This window comes from Thunnus maccoyii, chromosome 10 (assembly GCF_910596095.1).
Source record: "Thunnus maccoyii chromosome 10, fThuMac1.1, whole genome shotgun sequence".
Lineage (NCBI taxonomy): Eukaryota > Metazoa > Chordata > Actinopteri > Scombriformes > Scombridae > Thunnus > Thunnus maccoyii.
The window spans coordinates 5,577,734-5,592,888 of NC_056542.1; the positions used below are offsets into that span (position 1 = coordinate 5,577,734).

A 15,155-nucleotide genomic window follows, 5' to 3' on the forward strand; every position below is an offset into this window, starting at 1 on the left:
AAGAAAACAAAGCTTCTATCATCAGTTAGACCAGGTTGTAGAGAGATGCTTTCATTTTGACATACAGTGTGATTTGATGTCATAAAACAGTGAGTACAAGGTGTGTTGAAGGGTTTTTATAGGCACTGTACAAACAATAAACACTCAATCCGTTTATATGACAATCATAACTGCACTGTGCAATATTTTTTAAAATTTTGTGGCTCTATTTTACATTTTAAAAGGATGTAATTCACTTTTTCATTTAATTTACATGCAGAAAAGAACCGAGGAGCACATTTACATGCAGCTGGTCAGTTATGAAATCTCTCCCCTACTTATCGCCATATTTGATGTTTTTTAGTAACATGACACTACAGCTCTGTAGTGAACATTCTTCCTTACTTTGAGCATGTCTGGATTTTACAAATAACCTTCTGTTGAGGTGTTGAAACTGACTTATTAGCTCAGTTTCAGCCGGACTTTGGACTGAATAAGTTTTGTCATGCACATCTGGTACGAACCATGCCAGGAGTGTAGATGAATGTGTGTGTGTGTGTGTGTGTCAGTACTGACTTGTAGAGGGTGAGGTCCGTCTGTAGATCTGCAGAGACCTTGGGAATGGGTGGCGGTGGGTGCCTGGTGTCCTGAGGGTGACGCGTCTCGATGGCCTCCTGCGGGCTCAGGTGAACGGTGACGGGAATGACGGGTAAGATGCTGATGTACCTGAAACAGGACAGACAACAACAGAGAGGATGTAACGAAACATGACGGGGCACCTGGACAAAACACCTTTCATATAGAAAAATTATACAGAGGGAGGAGGAACTGGCTTTTCCTACAATAGATATATGATGAAGAGTCCTCAGAATGTCATGTTTATGCCCTTTTATTATGAGTCTTCAGACTTTTCTTTCATCGTTTATTTGGATATGATAGATCAGAAAGAAACATCTGCCAGCACAGAAGTATGAAATCATGTGATTTACACCATCTTAGAAGGTTAGTTAGCTGATAATTTGAGAGTCAGTAATTTTAATTATTGCTTTATTCCATCTTTTTATTGATATCGAAGTCTCTCTGCTGCACCAGTCTGACTTTCCTAACGAGACAAAAATCAATAGTGGAAGAAATTAAATATTTCCCTGCTTTAGTTGCTTGTTTGACTTGTAAATCTTTATTTTAAATTATAGCAGAGATCCCAAAGTTTCCAAAGATATCAAATATGTTGGGCTGACTTTTGAAGAAATGTGTGTAAAATTATGCACAAGACATCTAACATTTTTCATTTAATGGACTGACTTAACCTGTGGATATTTCACTCAGTATAAATATCATACAGTACAGCTTCAATTAAGAGTTTGAAGAGTACAGAATATACATGATACTGTAAAATACATGATTTACCCAACCTTTAAGCTGTTTAAATGGTAAATGGACTGCACTTATGTGGCACCTTTCTAGTCTTACGACCACTCAAAGCACTTTTACACAACAAGCCACATTCACACACACACATTCATACGCTGATGGCAGGTGCTGCCATGCAAGGTGCCAACCTGCTCATCATTCACACACACATTCACACACCAATGGTGCAGCCATCGGGAGAAATTTAGGGTTCAAGATCTTGCCCGAGGACAATCTACCTCCTGAGCCACAGTCAGCCCAAGGGAAATTAAAAAGGAGTTAATTAAGAAGGAAGTCTGACATCTTAACATCTCAGCCTAAAATAAACTAACTTGGGTAAACAGGTAAAGAACAGAGTTTCCCTGCTCCTCTCACCTCTTGGCTAAAGTGATGTTATAGTAGCTGAAGAGCGATGGCCAGTGCCTGAAGGAGAGTCTCCTCCATCCCTCCTCATCCTCCGACCCCCAGGTGATCTGAGGCACGGTGGGCGGGGCCTGGGGGAGAGGCTCTGCCCTGCCTGAGCCGTGGTGACCCTGCGATTGGTTCTCGGGTAAGGGGGTCGGATCTGGTGCGGGGTGGACGCTGAGGGTGCTGGTAGGATCTCCTCCGCGGAAGACAGGGGCCACCCCAAGGTGAGGGGGCAGCCCGCCTCCCCCGGGGTCTCCCAGAGGGCTTTGCTCAGACACCTGCGCGGCCAGGTAGGTGCGCAGCCCGGCCGGGTCGGTATAGACGAGGATGCCGATCCAGATCACCGTGCCGACCTGGAAGTGAAGCAGTTTCTCTCATATATCATGTTACACTGTGAGTATCTTTTATCATATAAACTTGTCTCATTAAATAATCTCTCACAAAAGAACCTAATCTCATAAAAGAACATAATTCTCTAGTCTTAGTCTTGTCAATGCAAAATTATTAGTCATCTGAGAAGAAGTTTGAACTGCAGGCAAACATGGACGTCAGCTTGAGGGTGCAGCCGTGCTCATGCGTCACTGAACTATCAAAATAGTTGACAGATAACGTCGCTGCCAGTCTTTGTTTGTTTTTCTGACATTTATAAGGATTTGATTAACGACACAATAAATCCAGACACACAATGCAACAACGTGGGATAAACGACAGACAGCAAACGGTTTCCGATCCGTCTTCTCACCATGATAATGCGCTGAGCCAGGCGTGTGCGGGCCAGGAAGTAAACCACACGCAGCCTCTTGGGAAGCCTCAGGTTCCTGAAGGCCGGGGTCTGCAGGGTGATCGTGTGAGGGGAAGGTCTCGGGGGAGGGGGGACCTCACGTGGACGCAGCGGGCCGGGCTTGGGTGGAGGAAGACCCGCTTCCGCTGGCAGGCGGCGGTTCAGGTCAGCCAGCTGGAGGGACGAGGTGGTTTAGATGTTTGTTTACACTGATTGGTTTCTGCCTTCTAAGAAAGTCAAACACTAATTCTTTTACTCAAAGTCCAGAAGCAGAGTTAGACGCTGCTAGATGATTTCATTAATTAATTAAGTGTACAACTCTCGTGCATTTGTTGCTTTCTTCTGTTTCATATTATTCTACGTAGAATATCTTCAAGCGTTGCACTGTTGGTCAGAACAAAACAAGCTATTTTAAGAAATCACTACTAGCTCTGCCAAACTGTGTTGGACCTGTTTCATGGTTTTCCATTTTTTAAACAAAATGATTTATTAAATAAATAATAAAACCAACAGATCGATGAGGAAAATAACTGTTAGTTCGTCACAGCCCTGTTAATCACGTATTTCACATATTCTTCTCAGGATTAAGGTTTTATGGATACTTAAGCAGATTTTCTTTGTGTATGTAAATGTATGGGCTTTATAGCCAGCTTATGGTGCTAATGCTCATTTAGCAAGGCATTGAGATAAAGACTAGTAAGTGTGTGACAGGAAAAAAGGCCGAACGGTGGAGCAGTAAGAGGTTTTAAAGTAAGAAGTGCACACACGTGTGGAAAGAGTTATCTGAAAACTATGTGATGAATGTATGTGGGCCTGTGACCGCCACCTGACCTGCTGTATGACCTACTTCTGCTAATTGTGATATTACTGCTGATTCACAGATGTCAGATATGATGAATAAATATTAAGAGTTTTACTTGTATTTACTTTGTGAGGGAACATTTGGCTTTTATTATGTCTGAAATGTAAAATGATGATTTTATGAGGCTCAAACTGAGGTTTATGTGTGTGTGTGTGTGTGTGTGTGTGTGTGTGAGAACTCTGACCTCCATGCGGCGGATGTCTATAGATAGTACTGTGGTGAAGAAGAACATCTGCAAGAAGAAGTCAGACACCAGCCCCACCACAGCAAACAGACAGAACTCCTGCAAACATACAGAGACATCACATGTTAGCACGTCTCACTGGAACCGACGCGTACGGCCCGTGACTAGCTAGCTTGATACAGAAGTATGCACCACTAACTTTTGTGAAATTTCAATGAGAAATGCTTAGTGTGAAGTGGAGCGCTTCAATCTAGCTTAAGTCTAACTTGAGCGTTGTGTTTTGTTGGATGAAGCTTCAGGCTTGGAACAAGTTTACACTTCTCAAATGTTATTTATTAAGAAACATCTCTCACTCTCTCTCCTCCCAACACCTTCTACAACCCATGTCTGCATATTCATTTACTGTTTGCAACATTTCAACAATATTTCTGTTACCTGGATAGCTGGCACTAGAGTGAAATATCCAATGAGGATGATGCACAGTTCAGTGGCCATGTTCTTCATGATAGACCAGCTCTCATTACTAAGGCCTGCGGACACAAAGGACATTTTGAAAAATAAGCGAGACGTACTCGAGCTGCTAAATGTCCAGATCCTTTCTCTCATTAATATAGGAAATTATGACACATGCAAAAAATGACACACATCTTCCTTCTTCCAAGAATCCTGACTGGATAAACTTAAACCCTAATGACTAATGACTAGAAAAACCGTTAATGTACTAATGCATCCGAAAACACGCCGACTCTCTCACTCTTACCCTGAGCGATGCGGAGTTTGACCTCGAGGTCGACGGGCGTAGACACCACAGACTTGGTGAGGACCAAGACGTTCTCCAGGCCGATCACCACCACGAGGTACGGAAAAATCTCACTGCGGAGAGGAAACAGGAAAAATCTATAACCTCAAGACTAAAAGTGGAAAACAAAACCGGGATTCATTTCTGCGTCTGTATACAGTGTTCACAGTGTCATGATCATCACTAGGGTTAATTTTCCGTCGCCACATAAGCATGTTATTGAATCTCTGTTCTCTGCTTGTTTCCCACATTAGAGAATCCAAAAATAAACCCAGGAACTCCATCTTTTGGTCAGTCCACCACTTGGATGGATGGATTTCCATGACGTTCAAGACATTCATGGTCTTTAGAGGATGAATCCTCATAACTTTGCTGATCCACTGACTTTTGTTCTAGTGCCATGAGGTTCACATTTATGGTTTTGAGTGAAATGTGTCTACTGGATGGATTGCCATGAAATCTGGTGCACACATTCATGATCAGATAAGGATCAACAAGATTAAGATCAGGTGACGTCATCTGTTGGTGACTAAAGGCTGGATCTTAAAATTCATTGCCAACAGCTAAAACTGCAACATTTAGTATTTAAACTAGAAATACCACCTTGCGGTTGTTTGCCTCCACCAACCAATCAAGTTGCAGTTTACATCCACGTCTCTCCAGACTCATAACATTTGTAGTGAAGACTTTGAAGGAATTTAATAAAATCACCACAGTTTCAAGGTGGGAACCAAGATCAGTGTCACTGATTCAGTATCTGACCAAATGTGAAATATGGTCTCAATCTCCCCGTCTGTTCCTGAGTTATGGCGTTGAATATTGACCTTTTGGATATAAAATGTCATCACTTCATCCTATAAGGCATTTATAGCATATGAATTCTTGAGTTACGGCCAAACACGTGTTTCGTGAGGCCACAGTGTCTTTGACCTTTCGACACCAAAATCTAATCAGTTCATCCTTGAGTCCATGTGGACGTTTGTGCCAAATTTGAAAAAAGTCCCTCAAGGCGTTCCTGAGATATCGCGTTCACAATCATTCACATCGCCGGCCGTCACCAGCACGGAGACGTAAAAAAAATTCCTGTAATTTTCCTGCTAGAGCAGCTGACAGAATAAAGTAAATAATCAAATACGCTGGAAATTATTTATCAATAGTTGTCAGGTATCTGCTGGGAACTTCCAACTCTGAGGAAGTGTAGAGACAGATTAGATTGAGAATAAAGATAAGCCGGTGCTATAGAAGTAAGAGCATAACTGGGTCACAGAGTCAACAGCTCTGCACGTTACATCAGTCACACTCACTAACACTGTACACAACAAAACACACACACACAACTTATCGCTATCACTATCTCAGCAGCTCTGTGAAGTCAGCTATGACTAAGCAGGATGTGTGTATGTATAGTGTGGTTATGTCGACCTCGATGTCTGTTTATGCAAACTCATACAAAAGCACAACCCATGGCTCGTGGTCTACGGTTGGACGACGGTGTGCTGCTGTTGTCACGCCACGACGTCTGCTTTCTAGTAACCCTCAAACGATTGGACGAACGCTACGTGTCAATATGATGACATCTCCGCCCCCCTTCGCGAAGTCCCGCCCCACGTCCTCTCTTCTTTGTCCACACTAACACACTGACTTTTTGCCCCCCTGCTGTAAACATTAACGCAAAACCACAGAAGGTAAAAGCAGAGGAAGTAGGAAACCGTCAATAAGCTGGTGTGTGTGTGTGTGTGTGTGTGTGTGGATCTGTCCTTGTCTTTCTGAGAAAAAGATAAGAGATGAATTGAAACGGTGTGTTCGAGCTGTAAATATTAACAGGATTCATTTGAATGTCAATAACTAAAGTATAATGAGGAGCTGCAGATATCGTTCCAACATTGAAACTATAACTACAAGCATTCTCTCAGACACCAACATCTAAAATATATATAAATAGATATACTGACAGACAGGAAAACTGACTTAGCGGATGTTCAGACTAAAATCAGCCCTGTGTTGAAACAATGAAAGGGGCTCTGATAGTGCGGGGGGGGGGGTGTGTTGCTTCAGGTACTGGTAAGACATGAAATACAAACCAGGAAATCCAGTAACGGATCAGTGAATTCGAAGGCTTCTCAGCAGTTGATAACACTATGAGATTTTTCTGGAAAGTTATCACCGCTCAGGGTTAATAGTTGATTTGAAAGCGGTCTAACGAGGACGCGGACACGACCTCTTTTTGGTAATCTTCCAAAACTGAAGTATGCAGGGAAAAAAAATTCCTACCCTCCATTGAGCGTGGGTGTCAGTCCAAACAGTGTACACAATCCCACAGACATGAGCAGAGAGCTGAGAACTGTGACCACAGCAGCCAGAGCCAGACCCCACTTGGACTTCACCATGTCGATCTTACCTGCAAGAGGAAGAGGAGAAGAGGAAGACATGTTGAGGACAACTGTGCCTGTTTAACACCTCGACCATGGAGACAGATGCACTCTCAGTCCTGTTTATTTACTAATAAACAAATTCACAAAACGTAACAAATCTTTCAAATGACAGTTGGGGATCTGCCACAATCGTGCGCCTGGATTTCCAAAACAGAATTCCTGCAAGTGCAACGAAATTAAGTTTAAATATTTACAGTAGATGCCAGTTATTGAGATATGGCAGCATTTTTGCTATTAAAATAAACATGAACTGTAGACTATAATAAATGCTAAGCTAACAGTGGAGAAACTCTCAGAGGTATTTAGGTTTTACAATCCAACATTGTTACAGTATTAACAACCTTTTAAAAACACAGACTTTTGATCCAAATTCTTTTAATCAAAAACATTTAAAACCTTTTAAATCCTTCAGAAACCTCACCTAAGTATATTTTTAAAATCCCTTCACTGTAAAGATCCAGTTTCCACATGTGTGTCAAATGTTCTTTATGTTTGATTAACATAAGGAAATGGTATTTGATATCTATGCCAGCAAATAGGGAATAAAATTAATTTCTGGACAAGAAGAAGAACCTTTAAAATCTGAAATAAAAACAATAAAATGATCAAAACTGTTAAACTTTTACACATGACATTTGAAATTAAAGTCCTTAACAAGTTGCCAAATGTTTAGTTACCTAATCAGCTTAAGATGTGCATATTAATTTTGTGTACTTTGAGTATGTGCGTGTTTGCCCCTCTGAACTAATGTTTGTACTGGCGAGTCAATGAGGGTTAGCTGGGTGCGTTCTTAACAGCGGTGTGCAATGTTCCTGCGTGAGGATTATCCCTGCACCAGACAGGAACAACCTTGGCACACAAACGCACGTGCGTACACAAAAAGGCAAACTGGAGCTAGGAGATCTTTAGCACATTTGAAAGATTAAGCGGTGTGAGTAAGTTGTGTGAACAAGGAGGAAAAAAAAACAAAACAAATAAAGCGAGAAGGAAAGTCTGGGACTGACGTGTGGAGAAGTAGATGTAGGCGAAAAGGATGATGTATGTGGTGACGAGGGGGATGAGCTCTGCGATGCCGATCTCCTCCTTGAAGTGGACGTGAACCATGTGGTCGTCTCTCAGGCTGCAGTTGGCTGACGGGTGGAGCTGCTTCAGACGAGCCCGCAGGCTGCCAAGGAACCTGGAAAACACCCATCATCATCATCATCATCATTATTATCATCATCATCATCATCCATAACGCAAATGCAGCCAACTAACTGATTGACTGCCATAACTGCCAAGTATGAGATGATGAGAACTGGCCTCTATCTCAGGCCAGTGGATTGTTTATGCAGCTGGTCAAGACCGAATGTTGATGAATGTTTCTGTCGATGTGGTAAAAATGGTTTCTTGCAGCTCAGATGATTTTAGAGGCCGTAAAGAACTGCTCTTCTCAGTAATACCCTTGTTATTCTTTATAACAGATTAAAAATACTGCGGTAATACGCTTCGAGTCACCTTTTAGAAAGCACTAAGGTGTATTTCTTTAGGATTAATAGAGGATATGTAAAGATAATTGCATAACAAATTATTCTGCATCTGACAGAAAAACAGAATAATCACTAAGCTTGTACTTCAGATTGAAATAATAGGTAAAAACACTTAAATGCACAACACTAAAGAATGACTCATCACAGAAGAAACAAGCTTTATTTGGTTTCTGGCTCATGAGAAAAACTGCTTATTTATTGCTCCTCTTCTGCATCATTCAACTGACCTTGCATCGTAGCTGGACAGCACTACAGTGATCGTGTATGTCACCACCCTCTTCCTGTTGTAGTGATTGACACCTGTGTACTTCCCGGGAACGCCGAACAGCAGGTCTGAAACACACACATGCACACAGCAGAGCACATTAGTGTAAATAAAATCTAAATCAATAGTCATTCATTAGTCGCCTGTCTAGTAGTTATGCAGTTATATAACAGCCGATTCCTACGGCTGTTGTATTATATCGCCTCTTGAAGTGTGCTCAATAAAAAATTTGTGTGCCATTTAATTTTAATGAGCTTCATAAAGGGTGTGATGCCTTTTTTTTTTATGAACTTGCATTGATGTAGAGCGGGCTGGGAGGGAGTGGAGGCTGCAGGTTGCCAGCAGACTGACAGGTCTTACATTACCTCGATGTGAACAAGAGTATCAGTCTGACTGTATCTGGCAGCCGAGCTGTCCCTGACTCCGGCTCTAGAATAAGCTTCCCCACCTCTAAATCACTTGAGCTGGAAGGTGAGGCAGAATGCTGAGCTGGCTTTGGGCAGCCAGAGAGGGTGATTTGGTTCACTATGTCAGTGGGCAAAGTTTTAAGAGAATTAAATAAGTTCCCAGGGAATGAAACTGCTTGTTCTCTGTAAATATGAAAGCCTCTTAGTTTAGCTGATACCACTAATCCCCTTGCTCACTACCTCCCTACAATTCTCCTGCTGAATGATAGCGGACTGCTTCCAACAAAGCAGAGTAGAAAAAGGACCCTGGATAACCTCCACTCCTTTACTTTGCACCGTCATTTCTAAAATAGATTTTCTATAAGTCTAAAGTGGTGGGAGGAGTTGAGAATAGATGGAATTTCGTGGGTTGAATATGACACTTCTGACATCCACATAACTCAGAGACGAGTCGATGAGTTGACGAACTCTGTCTGTAAAAGTTTGGACAAATGTGACAAATGGGTGATGTTTCACAGCACTTTGTCACAAGTTCAAACAGGTTCGTCATTTTTGATTGAGTCGGGATATTTTTGGGACGAGGCACGAGTCTGTAAGAAATACTGTTCATGGGAGCGTGACAGGTAACAGATACACGTGACTCATCCTCACACTCTTCAGAACAAATGCACACAAAACACCTCGAGGGTCGGGGGGGAGTGAAAGAAATGCTCACACAAAAATACTGGAGGCACTAAATATCCTGGAGGCAAGAGAAAAATGGGACAAAGACATTTATTTCTCTATTAGCATGTGTGCAGGCAGCCTATTAGTCTTCCTCATCCCTACCTCGCAGCGTGGCAGAGGTGTGCAGGCCTTTAGGTTCGTGCTTCTGGATGGTCTTGAGGAGGTCCGAGTCCGAGTCGAACAGCTCGCGCTGGTTCTGCCAGTAGTTTCCAGGAGAAACGAGCAGGCAGCCGTGCTCCGGCAGCACCGACTGCATCCGCCGTAATCCTGGAAACAGGTCTGTCACCTGGAGACACAGCGTCTCCAGACTCCGAACCCCCGAGCTGACAGGAGACGAACGAGGAGAAGACGGAGGTGAGGAACAGAGGAGCAGAGGCGAGGAGTAGTTGATGTAAATATAGATCGTAGATACCAACAGCTTCTATCCTTATTACCATTTCAACAGGAGATAATATATCAATTTGTGTAAAGATAATTAGACGAGGGAAGATCCATGTCGATAATTTTACTCTTGGGAAAAGGTTTTATTTTTAAACAGACTTCATTAGGATCAGCTGCACTTTAAAAGCTTCAAGCAAAACAAGAAGCTGTCTGACCAATCAGCACTCATATCAGTGTTTGGTACAGTACAGCTGTCGAACAAACAAAGAGCTCCAATACAGCACCTGCCCGGCAAAGTCAGACCTTGTAGTTTAATCAATAGAGCGCTTTTTTTTTTTTTTTCCATCACTCAAGGTCATGGATGTTTTTCTTTCTTTCTCTAAAGGTTAGTTTTGGGTTCATGGCTTGACTTTGAACAGGCTAACGTGTTGAAGGGACAGATCAATGTTTTTTTTTTTTTTAAAAATTACACTTTTTAAGAGATGGGGGGGGGGGGACTTTATACAATAATTCATTCATCTTTAACTTCACTAAAAGAAAGAGAGGAAAAAAAAGAACTTCGCTTTCGCCTCGAGAAACAGAAATAAGTATTTATGGAAGAATAGTTGCAGTTTTATTTATAGTTGGGACAATTGTGTTCAGGTGTTGGTGGAGTTTGACGTCAGGTTTGTCGTCTAACGTTGTGTATGTGTGGACGTTTACCCGTCAGAGTGGACGTGGTTGCGGATCTCCTCCAGCAGGCTGAAGACTTGGCCCAGCGGCGATCGGAACATGTCCACCGGCACCAGGCTGCTGTCCCACGGAGACACCGCCGCCTTCACCAACACCTGCTGGATGTAGGCGACCGGAGGGCCCCGATACTACAGCAAACACACAACACACAACACACAACACACACGTATAGAAACACGTTCAGAGACGCGGGAAACGGAAAAAAGCGGTCCTTAAACAGTGAAAGTGTTCTAGGAATGCTGTTTGTGCTCTGATCTCAAAGGCTTACAAGCGAACCCAACTACTACTGCTGACAAGTGAGCCGTCACTTTGTGTTCTTACATTATTTATGAGCCTCCATCTTTACTGTCAAACTAGTTTGCATGAAAGTGCTTTAGGGTAGGGTGAGGATTGTGGTTAAAGATTAGAATTAATCCTATGTTAGGATGAGGATTTGGTTTTAAGGTAAGGAAATTAAAAAGCTTTCTCTTCTCCTACCCAGTCGGGCCTTTCTCCGAGGTCTCCCTGTGGCTCATGGGAAGGGACGCTGTAGTCTCGCACCCCTGTGGTGAACTCCACAGGACCTGTCCCGGGCAGGGGAAGCCTCAACAACGGATAGCTGAGGGGGAGAGAAAGGAAAGAGAGGAGGGGGGGGGGGGGTCACTGGGTAAATATTAGATATGGAGCACAAGTGTGAGAATGACTGAGCTCTTCAAAGCTGATTTGATCGGTTTGGAAATGTTTTCAACGAGGAAATTCAGCTGATATTTAAGCATCTGCGACATTAAAATTGAGAAATATAAGGAAAGAGAACAACATTAGATTTACTGCTGCAAGGATGTTTTTTTTTTCCAATGTGTCGTGTGTGTATAATAACACACTCCTTGGTGATGCTGTCATGGTAAAGGTGAGCACTTCAGTTTGAAGTGTGATGTGTGTTCACTGCGCAACACTTCTGACAACATGGAAGCGGGGCCTCCTGCTTTTCTTTGCCAGATTAAATACTACCTGGAGCGACCCACTCCCTCTTTTTCCTGGAAATGGGTGGGTCCCTATGAAACAAGTTCCCTGTGAGCACCGCACCACGTGTGTGTGTGTGTGTGTGTGTTTGTACGTGTGTGTGTGTGTGTGTGTGTAGGGCTAGTAAGTTTATTTTGAAATGGTAGTGTTGGGCAACCCAGAATCACGGGCTGAGCTTTCACTGGTGCCAGAGGAGATTGATAGATAACAGGACAAAGCTTTACACAGCCTTTTGTTGTCTTTCTGATGGAGAAAAGAGCTTGTTTCTGTTGGCCTGTACGCTTTCTTCCTGCTTGCTGATCGTGTATAACCCTTCTAAAAATCACAATTGTGGGAGAAAAACATGCAGCACTAAAGCACTGACTGTCAGACTGACATTATTCAAGAGTTATGTTATTATCAGCTAACAGTAGGTGATGGAGACGGGACACAACACCTCAACCACAGCTGATCACAGGGCTGTCGCTAAGGCCACATAAGAAAGAGACAAGTCAAAGACAGCACAGTAAGAGTGTGCTCACATTAAGCCATTTGAATTTCAAAACACATATTTATCTTTCCATTTAAGCCCTCTTTCCATCCTATGCTTGAGTTTTTTCTCACTCAAAAACAGATTTACCAGTGCCTGGTTGACAGGTCGTCTATATGAACCACGATCAAACCACATATTTATATTTGTTCTGTTGTTTGACAACAGAAACAGAAAAATACAAACATGAGAACAACTAAATTGTGAGTTTGGCTGTGAAGAAACACAGTATAGGTGATCACAGAGGAGTAAAGGAGTAACTGGGCTGTCTCTGAGCCACTCCTTACCAGATGTCAGGTTTTTGATGCACAGTTTTGTTGTTTTTGTAAAACACAGACGGCTTAGTGTGGACGTAGGGGATTGAAAGAGTCATGAAACCGGTTGCGACACTGTGGCTGTGAATCTCGGCGGCTGATAATGGAATCGCTGAGTCACTGGTATTGACCAATGACATTATCAACTTCCACGCAGACAGTGCATGGTCATTTCAGCTGTTGGATTAGTACAAATATTGCTAATTTCTCTTTTAGAGTTGGATAGAAAGCTCTCTTCTCTCTCTCTCTCTGCTTTTCTCCCACCTCCTTCCCTCCATTGACTCCCCTCTGCCTCCCCCCACTCTCCAAGGTCACTGTACCTCCACAAAGGCCTCTTTTGTGCGGCGCCGGCCCCCCTCCTGACAGGCAGATGGAGGGACAAGCCTCCCATTCTCACAGAGCCATTTTCTCACAGCCCCGCGCTCTAGTACTCCCTTTAACATCCTCGTCGTTCAGCTCTTTTCTTTCGCTTCGCCACCGTCTGGGGGTCAGTCAAGCATTTGGTCAGCGCCCCTGCTGTAAGGTGCTGGGAGGACGGCATGCAGCAGGTGCACATGTGCGTTTCAGGGGGGATTGTTTTACAATGCCTTTACTGATGAAACTCTCTGACCTATGTCCTCTCTTTTGACCAGCAGTTTAGCAAGAGTGGATGTGTGCACGTGTTAAGTGAATGTTTGTATCGTGGTGTCAGGGGGGGGGAGGGCTGTTATGTGTGTGCAGATGGCCAGTTCATATGAGTCTACTTGTCTCCTCTGTCAAAACACTTTTCTCTACATTTCACTCTGTCTACACTGGATGAAAAAGACAAGTCTGGAGTCATGCATCAATCCAAACACCAGCCCTACTATCAGTCCCTCACAGAGACTAAATCTATCTTTCTATCTAATCTATCTTGCCAAACAGAACTACATTCACCACTCCTCTGTCACTATCACCTCCTCATAGCTCGGAGGCTCGGTCATAAGTTGCATATTTCAGTGTTTGCACTATATTCATGGGAATGGAATTGTTTTGAGTCATCTTCCCTCTCCTCATTCTTCAAAGGACATCTATGTAAAAGATACTGTTATAAGAGTAGCGTGGCTCTGTTAAGGAACAGGGCAGTGTGAAATGTGTGTGCGTAGTGAGCGTGTGGTTGAGCGAGTGCAAAGATGCAAGCACAGCAGAGGAAGAAGTTGTCAGTCTGGCAGTAAATGTACAGTACAGGCTACAGTGTGTCATTTAATAAATGCTGCAGCTTCTCAAGACCAAGAAAAATCTCGTCTATTGTTTCCACAACTGCTGGAAAAGTGAAGGGAGTTAGCCTGAAGTTAGCTACGAGGGATTAGCCTAACCTGACCAGGCTCACTTAAGGTGGACTGACCTTTAAGGTGGACCAGCTATTCTCATTTTAGTGTCAATCTCAGCCACAGCTATTCAATTGGTGATTGAATGAATGACTGTTTGGATATTTAGATTACTCCAGATAGAGTTTCAGTTAAGTATTCCTTTAAAAACACTAGTCTAAAAAAAACAACCAAATTGTACTATAAGGGCACTTTTGTATTGTACTACAAGATGTTGTCTATTTCTCATACAACATATAGCATTTGCTCTAAATTTTGAGCACAGAAAAACAAAAAACAAACACTTAATCCGAGTCAGAATACCTACCAGCAGGTGAGGATGCTAGCAGATGTGAAGAGGATGATGGGTACTGGGTAGGAGGCGCACAGCAGCCCGTGGCGGTAAAAGGCCGCCGAGATCTTCTCCCTTAGCTGCTCGCGCAGCGTCATCCTGGTGGGCGGGGTCAACTCCCGGCCATTGGGAAGCACTGGGCGGCCGAGGACAAGGCACCGTGGGGCATCCAGGGACCTGGAGGAGCAAGCGAGCCGACAGTTTAACAGATGGTTTAACCAGGCGTCACAAATATGAGGATACGTGTGGAGTTCACACAGCAAAACTCACAGTTATTAGGTTTTATTTCACGTCCTAGAAGCCACCATATTCATAGTGTGTATTCCCCACACATTCACCTGAACATCTAAGTCATGGACAGTTGATATAATTCTCAAATTTTATACTAAACAGCATAATTTTACCCAGTTGGGGAATGTAGTGTAGTGTGAAGTCTATCTGTGCTGATGATGTGTGTTGAAAAATGATATTTATATTTTCTTAAATTAAGAAAATATTTAATACTTGCTGTTTTAAAGACAGTTAAAGTGTCATTTTTCATACACAGACTATTTTCATAATCACAAGTCTACGCCATCAGGTGTTTCTAATCGACAGAAAACAAAAAATATTAAATTTACATTTCTAAAAATCTGAGAAAAACAAAAATCCTCTTTTTTGAGGAGCTGCAACCAGTGAATATTTAGCATTAACCATCAGTTAATATTCAGAGAACTGACTAAGGAATGATTCAAAGAGGGC

At 42.8% G+C, this 15,155-nt stretch overlaps 1 protein-coding gene across 4 annotated transcripts in view; it reads right to left on the bottom strand.

Annotated features, from left to right (window-relative positions):
• LOC121906435 (SREBF chaperone) overlaps positions 1–15,155 on the bottom strand; it is a 35,936-nt gene that overhangs the window by 12,906 nt on the left and 7,875 nt on the right. For all 4 annotated transcript variants that reach the window (XM_042425317.1, XM_042425315.1, XM_042425316.1 and 1 more), the window contains exons 2-14: positions 14,391–14,591; positions 11,373–11,493; positions 10,866–11,023; positions 9,885–10,105; positions 8,612–8,717; positions 7,860–8,032; positions 6,695–6,821; positions 4,385–4,497; positions 4,060–4,154; positions 3,625–3,723; positions 2,540–2,752; positions 1,765–2,150; positions 556–705 (exon numbers count right to left, since the gene is read on the bottom strand). In XM_042425317.1, coding sequence (XP_042281251.1) covers positions 556–705; positions 1,765–2,150; positions 2,540–2,752; positions 3,625–3,723; positions 4,060–4,154; positions 4,385–4,497; positions 6,695–6,821; positions 7,860–8,032; positions 8,612–8,717; positions 9,885–10,105; positions 10,866–11,023; positions 11,373–11,493; positions 14,391–14,512 — 2,084 coding nt within the window. In that variant the 5' untranslated portion in view covers positions 14,513–14,591. The remainder of the gene's footprint in view (positions 1–555; positions 706–1,764; positions 2,151–2,539; positions 2,753–3,624; positions 3,724–4,059; positions 4,155–4,384; positions 4,498–6,694; positions 6,822–7,859; positions 8,033–8,611; positions 8,718–9,884; positions 10,106–10,865; positions 11,024–11,372; positions 11,494–14,390; positions 14,592–15,155) is intronic.